The sequence below is a fragment of the Mus caroli genome, unplaced genomic scaffold (genome assembly GCF_978045245.1).
Source record: "Mus caroli unplaced genomic scaffold, Mus_caroli_1 scaffold_2, whole genome shotgun sequence".
NCBI classification, from domain to species: domain Eukaryota; kingdom Metazoa; phylum Chordata; class Mammalia; order Rodentia; family Muridae; genus Mus; species Mus caroli.
This window is the reverse complement of record NW_028227257.1, coordinates 149,956,421-149,969,431: the sequence shown is the minus strand read 5'-3', so window position 1 is coordinate 149,969,431 and position 13,011 is coordinate 149,956,421. Positions and strand designations below refer to the sequence as shown.

At 47.6% G+C, this 13,011-nt stretch overlaps 2 protein-coding genes across 3 annotated transcripts in view; one reads left to right on the top strand and one right to left on the bottom strand.

The window, feature by feature from the left end:
• Window positions 1–3,287: 3,287 nt before the first annotated feature.
• Window positions 3,288–12,477, bottom strand: CUNH9orf78 (chromosome unknown C9orf78 homolog). Its single transcript, XM_021154969.3, has 9 exons — window positions 12,314–12,477; window positions 12,017–12,076; window positions 10,631–10,682; window positions 9,509–9,579; window positions 8,502–8,579; window positions 6,313–6,510; window positions 4,331–4,467; window positions 4,154–4,252; window positions 3,288–3,764 (listed from the first exon to the last, which is right to left on the bottom strand). Exons 1-9 carry the CDS (start codon window positions 12,394–12,396, stop codon window positions 3,673–3,675), a joined length of 870 nt encoding a protein of 289 aa, XP_021010628.1. The 5' UTR covers window positions 12,397–12,477; the 3' UTR covers window positions 3,288–3,672.
• Window positions 12,478–12,830: 353 nt separating this feature from the next.
• Window positions 12,831–13,011, top strand: part of Usp20 (ubiquitin specific peptidase 20) — a 43,324-nt gene continuing 43,143 nt past the window's right edge. For both annotated transcript variants that reach the window (XM_085835039.1, XM_021185598.3), the window contains exon 1: window positions 12,831–12,933. The gene's annotated coding sequence lies outside the window, so the exon portion shown is untranslated. The remainder of the gene's footprint in view (window positions 12,934–13,011) is intronic.

Genomic DNA, 13,011 nt, shown 5'->3' with positions numbered 1-13,011 from the left:
AATAGTTTCTTACTTACCCACTTTCTTCCTTAGGGAACTGTAGGCATAATGTTATTGTGCACTGTATAAGGATTATCCTGTATTATTCACATGCTGGTTGCTATGCCCTCATATATGGTTGCTATGCTTATTTTGAGAACTGCCTGTCATCAATGTTGTGTAAACATTGCTTCCTAATTATTCAGATTGGTCAATAAAGGGCTGATCAGCCAATGACAGAGCAGGAGAGAGGGAGGAAGTGGGGATTTAGCCATGAGGTGGGAAGTCCAGAAGACATCATAATCATAAAAAACAGCTGGGGGCTGGTGAGATGGCTCAGTGGGTAAGAGCACCCCACTGCTCTTCTGAAGGTCCAGAGTTCAAATCCCAGCAACCACATGGTGGCTCACAACCATCTGTAATGAGATCTGGTGCCCTCTTCTGGAGTGTCTGAAGACAGCTACAGTGTACTTACATATAATAAATAAATCTTTAAAAAAAAAAAATAAAAAAAAAAAATAAAAAACAGCTGGAGCAGAGAAAGCCATAAAACACAAGTATCTCAAGGACTGTGGCTGTGAAGTCGTCAGATGAGCTTAGAGGATTAAAATAAATTAATACTGCTCAGTTGTTGTGCCTTAAACCTGTTAAATAAAATAAAATAGTCCTGTCTCAGTTATCTGGAAGCTAGTCAGCTTAAGAGAAAACTGTAACATTTATAAATTACCACTAACAGGGAACACTTTGAGCTCCCCACAGTGCTGACTCTCAGCTTCTCTTGGGTGCTCTTTAAAGGACTTTGAGAGTTTTGAGAAATACTAGACACTTGGGGAAGGGGAGTTCTGAGAATGAAACCCTGGGCCCCATGCATTGTAGGCAAATGCTGCATGGAGCTATGCCTCACACCTTCTGTTTCTTGTTTGGCTTCATATTAAGCTTTCTTTGGGATGGCAGGGTGGGGGCAGGGTTGGCTGGGGGGGGGGGAAGGGGATGGTAGCTAGGCTACAGGTCCTCTACACTCCTAACCTGTTAGCCATCTCCACAGCCTCTGTTTTAAGCTAAAATCTTCAGAACTATTCCAGGCTGTCTTTCAACTTGCTACATAGTACAGACTGGTTTTGAAATTTGATCCCCCTGCCTCAACCTCCTTAGTTCTGGGACATAGGCCTGGTCTTTTGCTGTTGTCATTCCTGGGGATCGAATCTTGGGCCCTCTGCATGTAGCTGTATCACTGAGCTATCCCCTTGTCTGAAAATGTTTGCAGATTGTCCTCCTATTGGAATTTGACATTTTCTCATCATTAACTAGAGTTCAGGAAGGGGTTGCCAATGTAAAGTGCTATTTCCATGCCGGGCGTGGTGGCGCACGCCTTTAATCCCAGCACTCGGGAGGCAGAGGCAAGTGGATTTCTGAGTTCAAGGCCAGCCTGGTCTACAAAGTGAGTTCCAGGACACCCAGGGCTATACAGAGAAATGCTGTCTCGTAAAACAAAACAAAACAAAACACAACAACAACAAAAAGAACCAATTGGGGAACAGGACCTTTAGTATTCACTCCTGATCAGAATATCAGAACCACCCTCTACATCTCACCCATTCTGTCCAATAAGAAACAAATAAAACATTCTTCTCTCAGACATAAATTGAATAAAACCATAATAATCATGTACATTACAAAGTATGTATATAATTGACATCAAGTCTATCATATTTGTCAATTAGATAAAGTATCCTGCCATCATTTCTAACTTAAAGAGTTATAATTCTATCCCTAGATTATGTTTAGATTTCAGCCTGTAACACCATCTGAAAAACTCTATCTTCCACTCTGTGGTTCCATTGCCCTCCCCTCCCCCCCCACCCCCGGACTGGGCCTGGGTAGTGGGCGAGAGATTAAAAACACAACTGAGCTGAGGGCAGATTTAGGGTGCTGAGCTGGGAGTGAAAAGAAGGGAGTGATAGTTGGGGGGAGGCTTAGAAGAGCCCAGACTTTGAACTAAAGCATATCAAAGATAAGTGTGTGTGTGTGTGTGTGTGTGTGTTTCATTGGCAGATCTGAGAGAACCTGGGAAGATCTGGTAGTGTATTCCCCCATCCCATCCCCCCCCCACCCCCCCCAGGGCTGAAAGCAGGAACTACACGCTCCAGCTTGGCCTAGTTTGTAGTCAATAGTTAGATTCTCTTTGTTCATCTATCTTCTTTTTTGTTCGTTTGGTTTGTTTTGTTTTTTGAGACAGGGTTTATTTGTGTAGCCATGGCTGTCCTGGAACTCACTTTGTAGACCAGGCTGGCCTCAAACTCAGAAATCCACCTGCCTCTGCCTCCCGAGTGCTGGGATTAAAGGCTTGTGCCACCAGACTAAGCTTTTCCTTTGGGTTTTTAATACAGGGTCTCTCTGTGTAGCCCTGGCTGTGCTGAACTTGTTCTTAGATTAGGCTAGCCTAAAAGTCAGATCTGCCTGCCTCTTTTCCTTTTTAATCAAAAGAACTCCGTAGTTCTATAAAAAGTCAGGGAATGCCAGTGTCTCTGAACCCATCCTTCATTTTTGGCTGTGAAATGGACTCTCTAAACAGGTCAGATGCATTTTTTCTTTTCTTTCTTTTCCTTTCTTTCTTTCTTTCTTTCTTTCCTTTTCCTTTCTTTCTTTCCTTCTCTTCTTTTTTTCTTCTTCTTTTCTTCTCCTCTTCTTCCTCCTCCTCCTTCTTTTCTTCTTCTTCTTCTTCTTCTTCTTCTTCTTCTTCTTCTTCTTCTTCTTCTTCTTCTTCTTCTTCTTCTTCTCTCTCTCTCTCTCTCTCTCTCTCTCTCTCTCTCTCTCTCTCTGTCTCTCTCTCACTTTCTTTTTTTGATACAGGGTCTCTCATGGCTGTCTTGGTACTTGCTCTGTAGACCAGGCTGCCCTCAAACTCATATAAACCCACCTGCCTCTGCCTCCCACGTGCTATAATTAAAGGTGTGGGTCACCACACCCAGCAAGGACAGATGTATTTTTCAACTCCATTTCAAATAAGCCATGGCTACGTATATAACTACAAAATACAATGCAAACAGGGTGGATGGCTCAGCCATTAGGAGCATAGGCTCTCTCAGAGGTCCTGGCACACACATGGTGTCTCAGAACCATTTATAATTTCAGTTCCAAGATAGCTAACACCCTCTTCTGGCCTCAATGGGCACGGTATGCACACACGGTTTAGACATGCATGAAGGCAAAACTTAACACTCTCTCCTCCCCTATGTTGTCAGTATTGACCCACAGTGACCACAGCTGGTTCTTCCTGAGCCTGGAAAAACATTAGAAGAAAGGCAACATATTTACAAAGGATTTAATAACACTCTTGAGGAGAGTTTGCCCTAGGTAGGAAACAATATAGATAGACATAGACATTGTTTTCTTCCAATAGTTACAAAGTTAGTGCTTGAAAATGCGGGGTGGGGGGGGGGTGGGGGGGTGTCTAAAATCCCAGTAGTAGGGAGGAGGAGGGAGTTCATGGCCTAGGATACACAGAGAGCTACAGTCTCCAACCAAAACCAGAACAGAAATCCAGCAGCTGAGCAGAAGCACTATCTGATGGGGAACTCAAGAGCTAATAAGCAGGTTTTATGCAAGAGGACATGTGTGTGTGCCCCCACGCTTGCACATGCACACAAGTGCACCCCTGTGCATGCACATCGTTATCCAGCCCCTACCGCTGCCTCAGTAGCGCCTGTTCATCTTCTTGAACTTCTCATAGTGGTAGTCATCTGTGGCCTTTTCATTAGCAGGACGCTTGCGGTTGGGAGGGGACCCTGAGGAGAACAGAGGTTGCCTGTCATGGTGGAACCAGCAGATACTACTGTTCAAGATAAAAACCTGATTGGAGTCACACCTAAGAGCAGCCCCAGAATGGAGGCCACAGAGAGCTCAAATAGTTTTTTTTTTTTTTTTTTTTTGCTTTTCCTTTACCAAAACTTTCAAAGTCAGTCTTTACTAGCTTCCAGCTTGGGGGCCTCAGAGCAACCAACCGCTGACTCTACACTTCTCACTTTATCCAGGAGGAACCACAATTTGGAAAGGAGAAGGTCCTTAGTAGGGGGTCTAGGTCAGATGCCTTGGTCCCCAGGGCCTGAGCACTGCCCCGCCCAGCATGACCCTGCCTTCAAGAGCCACCTGAAGTGCCGTCCACAGCTGTACTCACGTTCTGGCTCTGGCTTTTCTGTGTCACCCACTCGCAAGGGCCGGGCTTTGGGCTCTTCTTTGTTTCTTCGGATGGGTGCATTGAGCTCCTCGTGATAAACTGAACAGAGAAGAACACGTGTGAGGCAGGAGGCAGGACTCCTGGGGACTCATGGTGTACGGCAGTCAGGGCACTCACATCGGTTGTGCTGCACATAGTTCACAGCCATGTTGGTGGGCACAAAAGATGTCTCGCTATCCTTCTTCTTGTTCTGCTGCTCTGCCAGCAGCCGGGCCTTGGCATCCTCCGTGGAAATGATGTTTTTTATTTTAGCGCTATGTAAAGAGAGAGAACCACACCTCACACAAGGCCATCACACCTTTGGAACTGACTGTTGAGGCTGGTCAGTCCCAGTGCAGCAGGAGAAGCTTGTCCCAGGGCACAGCACTCTACAGTGCCCCAGCCTGCTTCATGCCTTTCCTTCTTTCCTTTTGGTTTTCCCAGACAGAGTTTCTCTGTAGCCCTGGCTGTGTAGCCCTGGGACTCGCTGTCTAGACCAGGCTGACCTCGACTAAGAGATCCTCCTGCCTGCCCCTCCCTAGTGCAGGGAGCCACCACAGCCAGTCAGCCTCCCCACTTCCCCCTTTTAAAAAAATTTTTTGTTGTTTATTTATCGTATGTATTGAGTGCTCTGCTGCATTATACCTGCAAGCCAGAAGAGGGCATCCGACCCCTTTATAGACGGTCGTAAATCACCATGTGGTTGCTGGGAACTGAACTCAGGACCTCTAGAACAGCAGATAGTGCTCTTAACCACTGAGCCACCTCTCCGGCCCTTCTTTTTTAAATTTTTTAATATTTATTTATTATTATGTGTGAGTACACTGTAGCTGTCTTCAGACACCAGAAGAGGGTGTTGGCTCCCATCAGGGATGGCTGTGAGCCACCATGTGCTTGCTGGGATTTGAACTCAGGGTGCACCTTTCATCCCTATACTATGGAGGAGGAGGCAGGCAGATCTCTGTCTTGAGTAGAGGCCAGCCTACACTCTACTGGTCTACAGAGCGAGTTCCAGGACAGCCAGGGCTACACAGAGAAACCCTGTCTTAAAAAATAAAAATGAACAAAAACTAAAAAGGAAATCTATGGCTGGGCATGCAGCTCAGTGGCAGAGAACTTACCTAGCGTGTGGGGGCCCTGGTTCAAATCCCCAGAAATGCACACATACAAGAAACCATGTCCCATGGAGCGGGCAAGGTTAGGCCATGAGATGACTCAACGGTTAAGAGCACTGACTCCTCTTCCAGAGGACCAGGCTTCAATTCCCCGCACCCACAGTGCATCTTTCAACTGTCTGTAAGATGATACCTTCATACAGACATCAATGCACATAAATAAAAGTAAACTTTAAAGAGAGAGAGAGATCATCCCCCATGAAAACGAAGCAGGCTGCCTAAGGCTCAAAGCTTGCCAGGCCAGAACGAGTTCACAAGCCTCCTAACACTTCACTTTCAGCAAGGCTGCTGCTGACCTCTGTACTTGTTCCCGGTAAGTGAAACAGGCTCACAAAGGAGGTGTGGGTCAGCCTCTTACAGAGGATCAGGGAATCTCATTAAAAGAGAGGCTGTGAAGGCTAAGGAGACACTTTTGCCTCCATAGGCCAGGAACCCTTAAGTCTCTTCAGCCACAGGGACCAGGGGTGACAAGAAAGCCCTGGAGTCAGCTTGTCTGAAAGGGCATATCTGTAGGTTTCCAAGGATACCAAGAAGGATTTCCATAACCCTTGTGAACATGTGTGCGCTTCTGTGTGCATGAGCAGCCATAGGGCAACCTCAGGATAGTCTCTCAGGAGCCACACAGCGCATTTCTTTGAGGCAGGATTTCTCATTGGCCTGAAACTCACTAAGCAGGCTAGGCTAGCTGAACAATGAGCCTGATGGCTCTCTAATCTCCAGCTGCCCAGGGTGCCCCAATACACCTGGCACACCAGGTATGGGTGCAGGGGATCAAACTGAAGTCCTCGTGCTTGTATGACAAGTACTTTACTGAGCCATCTCCCATGACCCAGGCCTTAGGAATGCTAGGCAAACGCTCGGTGGCTTGTCTGTGTGACTGCTAACTGAAACACTGTCAGCTCTTCCCGAGGGTGGGCGGGGCACAGCCAGGGGTGGGAGACTTACTCTATGCCCAGGTCCACCTCAGGGATGCCACTCAGCATCTGGTTGGACAGCATCTCCTCAGTCTTCTTGGCAGAAGAGACTCGGATATTCTCTGGCAGCTCATAGAGGCAGTCCTCAGCATTCTTGGGCTTGGCCTTCTGTTCCTCTTGCTCCACAATCCCCTTCCTCTTCTTCAGCTCCGTCTCAATGTACTTCATCCTGAGAAGGGGGACGACAGATTCAGTGGACCAGAATGGCCATAACAATGCAACTGCTAATTAGCATCTTTAATGAAGAACATTTTACATTTAATTTTATGTTATCTATGTATATGTGAGAACACGTGTACCATAACACATGTAAAGTCGGAGAAGTTGGCTCTATCCCTCTACTATGAGGGTCCTGGAGGTTGAACACAGTCAGTCATAAGGCTGGCAGAAGACATCTTTACCCACTGACCCATTTCTCCAACCAATGTGTGTAGTGTGCATTATCTTGTGTGCCTTGCCCTTTAAAGGATCCCCAGTTGCTGGTCAACTGTCCCTTTAAAAATTCTTAGCTATTAGAACTACTTGACCCTATAACCTTCAGTGTTGGTTGCCTCTAGGATTTCTGGGAACAGAACAGGGTATAAGAAAGCTAGTTGAAGCCGGGCGTGGTGGCGCACGCCTTTAATCCCAGCACTTGGGAGGCAGAGGCAGGTGGATTTCTGAGTTCGAGGCCAGCCTGGTCTACAGAATGAGTTCCAGAACAGCCAGGGCTACACAGAGAAACCCTGTCTCGAAAAACCAAAAAAAAAGAAAAAAGAAAAGAAAAAAAAAAAAGCTAGTTGAGGCAGGGGGTGGGGTTGGCAAGTGAGAAGAGAAGGCAGCTGGTGGAAGAGATATTCTGAGGAGACAGGTGAGACAGGAGAAGCTGAGCTAAGTTGGGGAAACTGGAGAAGGGACTGTTTAAGCCAAGTGATTGAGAACTGAGGGAGGAGCAGTTGGGAGAGCCATCTGAAAGGGCTAGGCTGGCAAGGAGGAGGAGGGCTGGCAGGGACTTAAGAGAACTGGTCACTGTTCTAAAAAAAAAAAAAAAGTTAGCCATTTTACAAATGTGAGGGAGATTTTTGAGCTAGCCTCTCATTGTGAAGCCGTGACTAGCCTTGAATTCTTTATGTAGACCAGGTTGGTCTCAAACTCAGAGAACTGCCAGCTTCTATCAACTGTTGAGATTAAATATGTGTGTCAACACACCTGCCTCCAACGAAAAAATTATCACTTCACGGGAAAACTAAGAATAAAAATAGCTGAAAGTTGTTGAGACAGTCTCACAATGGTCTGACCTAATTGGTCTCAAATGTGAGGTCCTCCTAACTCTCCGTCTCCTTGGTGTGGGAATTACAGGCATGTGAGTTCTGAAAATCTGAACTCAACACACCAATGTGCACTGGAGATTATGACAACAGATATCCTGGGGTGACCAGATCTAAGGCTCTTTGAATACAGAAAAATGGCCTTATGTTTCTTTCCCTCTCTATTTCTCTCCCCCACCTCTTTCTCTTTCTTTCTCTCCTTCCCTCCCTCCATTCCTCCCTCCCAGTCTCTCTCTCTCTCTCTCTCTCTCTCTCTCTCTCTCTCTCTCACACACACACACACACACACACACTTGCTTGCAGTGAACTCAGATTTACCAAGATAAAGGAAAAGTGAGGAAGAATTCCTTGTGGGAAGGGCTCCAGGGAGGGATACTCTGATACCATGTTTTAAAGGCCTCGATGAAAAAGATTGATACCAGGCAGTGGTGGCACACGCCTTTAATCCCAGCACTCGGGAGGCAGAGGCAGGCAGATTTCTGAGTTCGAGGCCAGCCTGGTCTACAGAGTGAGTTCCAGGACAGCAAGGGATACATCGAGAAACCCTGTCTCGAAAAACCAAAACCAAAAACAAAAGAAAAGATTGCTAAGTACATGATAACCCTGTGTTTTGAGGAAATATCACTAATCAAGAAAGGCAAGCGCTGAGGATGTAAGGAGGGAGGGCAGGAAACATAAATGCAAACAGAGCCACCTTTGACACCTTCCACAGATTCCAAGCCTGAGAAGTGGGGAGGACACAGTCAAGGAAACACGAGACCCTCCGTCTGTGAGGAGACATGTCGGAGTGTCTGTGTCTGGCTGGGGCTCGGCTACAGTCCTCAGACAGACAACGGGCTTCACTGGTACCTACATGTCTGCATCCTCGTCCCTCCGGTTGGTCTCTGCAGAAAACGATGTCCCCAGGTGCAGATCCTCCTCTTCACTGACCCTAAAAGGAGGGAGCAGGTCACAGTCACTGATGCCAAGTTACCACAGAACACACATGAAAACATACACACGGAATGGGATGTAAAGAGACACAATGCTAGACACACATGCAAGCAGGAAGGCAACAGCGGCTGAGACTTTGGGGAATGAGTGCATTTTTTTTAAGATTGATTGATTATGTATGTTTGTGAGTACACTGTCACACTCTTCAGACACACTAGAAAAGGGTACCAGATTCTAGTGAGCCACATGTAGCTCCTAGGAATTGAATCAGGACCTCTGGAAGAGCAGTCAGTGTTCTTAACCACTGAGCCATCGCTCCAGTCTGAATGCATGCTTTCTTTTGCAAACTTTTATAATAGTTAAGTTTCTGTGTGTGCCAAGGTTGTGTCAGAGTGCCCTCCTTTTTAGCTTCTCCCCTTTGTCTCTTATTAACCCAGAGCTCATTATTTTGGCGAGATGTGTAGGCCACCGAGTCTCAGGACACGTACCCAATGCTGGGGTTACAGATACGTGCTGTCCCGCTTGGCTTTTATGTGAGGGTCAGGGATCTCTCCTCAGGCCCTCAGCTTTACTCAATATGCCCTAGTTACTTAAATACACTTACACATTTTCTTATCGTTTACTTTATTCAGAGAGGGTCTAGTGCAGCCCAGGCTGACCCTGAACTCCTAATCCTTCTGTTTCCATCTGCAGAGTGCTGGGTTGTCAGTATATTATTTTCTAACTATGTTTTCATGCAAAGCTTCTCCCCATGTCTGAAATAACAAACAAGGCCCTTTTACAAAAGACTCTTCTCTCTTGGCTCTGAGCCCTCCTGGGAGTTTGTACCTTGGCACACTTGTGGTATACTCTATGTGGGATGTCCCTCCCCGTCCCTGTGCACTCAGGCCCAGGTGACAGTGTCTGCACCCCGAGATCTCCACTTACTTGTCTTTGCCCCGCTCCTTCAGTTTCTTCATGTCCACCATGCCCCCTGTCGCCATTTGGAAAGGATCATCCTGCAGAAAAGCACACAGCTTAGGGGACACATCTAGAACAACAGCAGCTCAGTCAGTGTCGTCATTGAGTGTGCTGGTGCACGTGAACACGTATGTGCACACACGTGCAGGCCAGATGTTAACGCTGTGTATTCTCATCAATCTTTCACTATGTTGTTGTTTTTTAATTTCTCTGTATGTATATGTAATTGTGTATTTTGTGTGGTTGTGGAGGCAAGCGGCCAAACTCAGGCATCTGTCTCAATCACTTTCCACCTTAAATTTCAGAGTCAGGGAGGTTACTGATTTGGGTGGACTGGCTGAACAGCCAGCTCTAGAGATCTATATGACTCCACTAGACCCCCTGGTAGGAATACAGATGTAAGCTATCATATATGGCTATTATGTGGGTGCTAGGAGCCTGACTCAGAAACAATGTTAGCACTTTAGCCTCAGAGCCATTTCCTCAACCCTTTGACTTATACTGCGAGAGAGGGTCTCTCAGCTTGCTTATTCAGCTACATTATTCTCTCTGCCTCCCCAGTGCTCAGATTATAGGCATGTGCCACCATGCCTAGGTTTTTATGTGATGCCATGGAATCCAAACGTGGACTCTTGTGCTTACATAACAAACACTCTGAGCTATCTCCCTGGTACCATGGTTATAGTCACAGGGGCTGGAGAGATGGCTCAGTAGTTAGGAGCACATGCCTTTAGTCCCAGCACTCGGGAGGCAGAGGCAGGCGGATTTCTGAGTTTGAGGCCAGCCTGATCTACAGAGTGAGTTCCAGCACAGCCAAGGCTAAACAGAGAAACCCTGTCTCAAAAAAACCAAAACCAAAAAAAAAAAAAGGAGCACCAACTGCTCTTCTGAAGGTCCTGAGTTCAAATCCCAGCAACCACATGGTGGCTCACAACCATCCATAATGAGATCTGACGCCCTCTTCTGGAGTGTCTGAAGGCAGCTACAGTGTACTTACATATAATAAATAAAAAAAAATCTTTAAAAAAAACAAAACAAAACAGAAGAGGAAGAACAGCCCCCCCCCCCCCCAGAGGAACCAACACTCACCACTAGGGTAGTCTCCTCTTGAACCTTCTCTCCTACCAGCAGGGCAGCCGCACTGGGCAAAGAAACCAAACCACAGAAAGACACAACACAGAGACAAGGAGGAAATCAGTGTGCTGGCTAGGGTTTTGTTGATCTGACATAAGCTGGAATTGTCTGGGAAGAAGAAACTTCAATTGAGAACCTGCTCCTATGGACAGTGCTCCTCCCCCTGGGCAGGTGGGCCTGTGTTGTACAAAATAGCTGGATGTGAACGAGCCAGGAAGCAGTGTCCTCCAGTCTCTGCTTCAGTCCCTGCCATGAGTCCCCCAATAACTGAGGATGATCAGGAGGGGTACAAGTTGTTTTGGTCCTGGTCACAGCAGTAGGAAGCAAACTGAGACAATTGGGTTTACATATCTGAGAAAGTAGTGGGCAGTAGTTACAAAAGCCAAAGAAGAACCCAGTGCTCTGCTCACTGTGAATGGTGGGATAGGAGGTGGGGTGAGAGGCAGTGAAGCAGCTTGCACACACTCCGGCAAAGCCATTTGCTATTCTGGAAATCACAGAGTAAGGTTCTGCTAGTCAAGGGAACGGTATCAGAAGACATATGCCAGAGGACACGCACTGCAGCCTTCTCTGATAGGGAAAATTTATCAAAATGACCCTAGAACCTGAAGTCAAGGCTTGTCAGGGACTGAGTATGCACCAAACTCATGGTAATCCCATTGTTTCAGTTTCTCAAGTCTGGGAGTCTAGGTGTGAGGCAGCACACAAACCCAGTCAATCTGGTAGCAAGTTATAGTGCACACCCCTGGCAATGCACACGACGCAGCCTTCTAAAAAGGTTTTCTGGAAAACACACACCTTGGTCAGAGGCTCACAGTAATATGATGATTTAATTCTTTAAAAGCATGGGATAAAAGTAGACATAAAATTGATTATGATCTTCAAAACTAAAAAAGAAATAGGTGGGAAATAAATGTAAATATTATTATAAATGCTGTCTCTCCACCTCAAGTTTTTTTTCTTTTTCTTTATTCTTCTTATGCAGCCTAGGTTGCCCTCAAACTCCCTGTGATAGGATTGCACCAAACGAGGCTATTGTTTATTTATTATACTTTTTTACCTAAGTTTCCCAAATTCTTATCTTTTAACACGTTGTCAATCACAATTCATCAGTCCAGCTAATATTTACAGTTAGTGACTTGGAGCAGACCCATAGACCATCAGGTTCAGGGCATGTGACAAACATTTGTAAAGAACCTTAGTTCCCTCTATGATCAGTAGAACTGTATGTCAAGAGAAGGGATTATATGTCAAAGGAGGGATTTGTGAATGCGACCCTAGCTGGAAATTTTTGTTTTAGCTGGAAATAAATGACGCCGCGACCACCCCCTTGGTACCCACCTCACCCCATTTGGCCTCTTCCGCAAGTTCTGCACCTCTCGGGTTTCTTCCAGTTTTAGCCTGGGGGAAAAAAGGAATAAATAGTGACGCACAGGTTGAGAGACCTGCGGAACTCAAAAGCCAAACTCCGTCCTAAGGACATGTCCCTTTGCCGAGTCCCTGATCCAGTGGTCATCGGCAGTCAGACCCATGCGACCCCGGGGCACCTCTCCCAGCAGCGATGTGGCCTTATCCCTAGGAGTCTCTGCGTGGCGCTGGCCGGTAGCCAGTCCCAAAGTCTGTCTCAGCAACACGTACCGAACCTCCTCTGATTCTTGTTCATCCTCCTCCGACTCCGAGTCAGCCCGGCGCCGGCGGAATGTTTTCCCGGTGATCCGCATAGCGGAACCAGACCCTTGGCGCGGCGTTACCAGACGCGTAGTCCAGGGAACCTCTCTCTTCCGGCGCGCAGAAGTGTCGTCAGAGCGCCGGCTGCACTCAGACCCGCCTCCGCCTTGCCAGGCCACACCCCAAGCCCGTACGGCCCCGCCTCAGTAGGGCAGGCAACCATTCCGAACTCCGAAAAGCAAGGGCAGGTACTGCCGCGTGGCCACACCCTCGACCACGCCTATCGAGTAACCACGCTCACCGCCCACAGGACGGCCTTCGAACCACACGGTGACGCCCCAGCAGCACGGCCACTCCCCCGACTCCCGGCATGCTTGGGCACTCACCACTCGCACGGCCACGCCTCCGGCGTGCCCGGTACCGCCCTCTAGTAGGCCGTGACCTGTGACACCGCCCCCGCTCCTGGCACAGGCTCTCCCGATTGGACGTCTGACGGTGAGGAGGCGGGGCGTGGCAGGCAGAGCCACAAGACTCTAGGCAGCGCCGCGGTGGGCTAGCTTGACTGACAGGCGGCGCGGTTGCGACGGCAGGTGAGTTTCTGACGGCTGCTGCCTGCTGCCGGGGGCTGGGCCGCTAGAGCGGGGATCATCGTCCAACCGCTGGGAGCA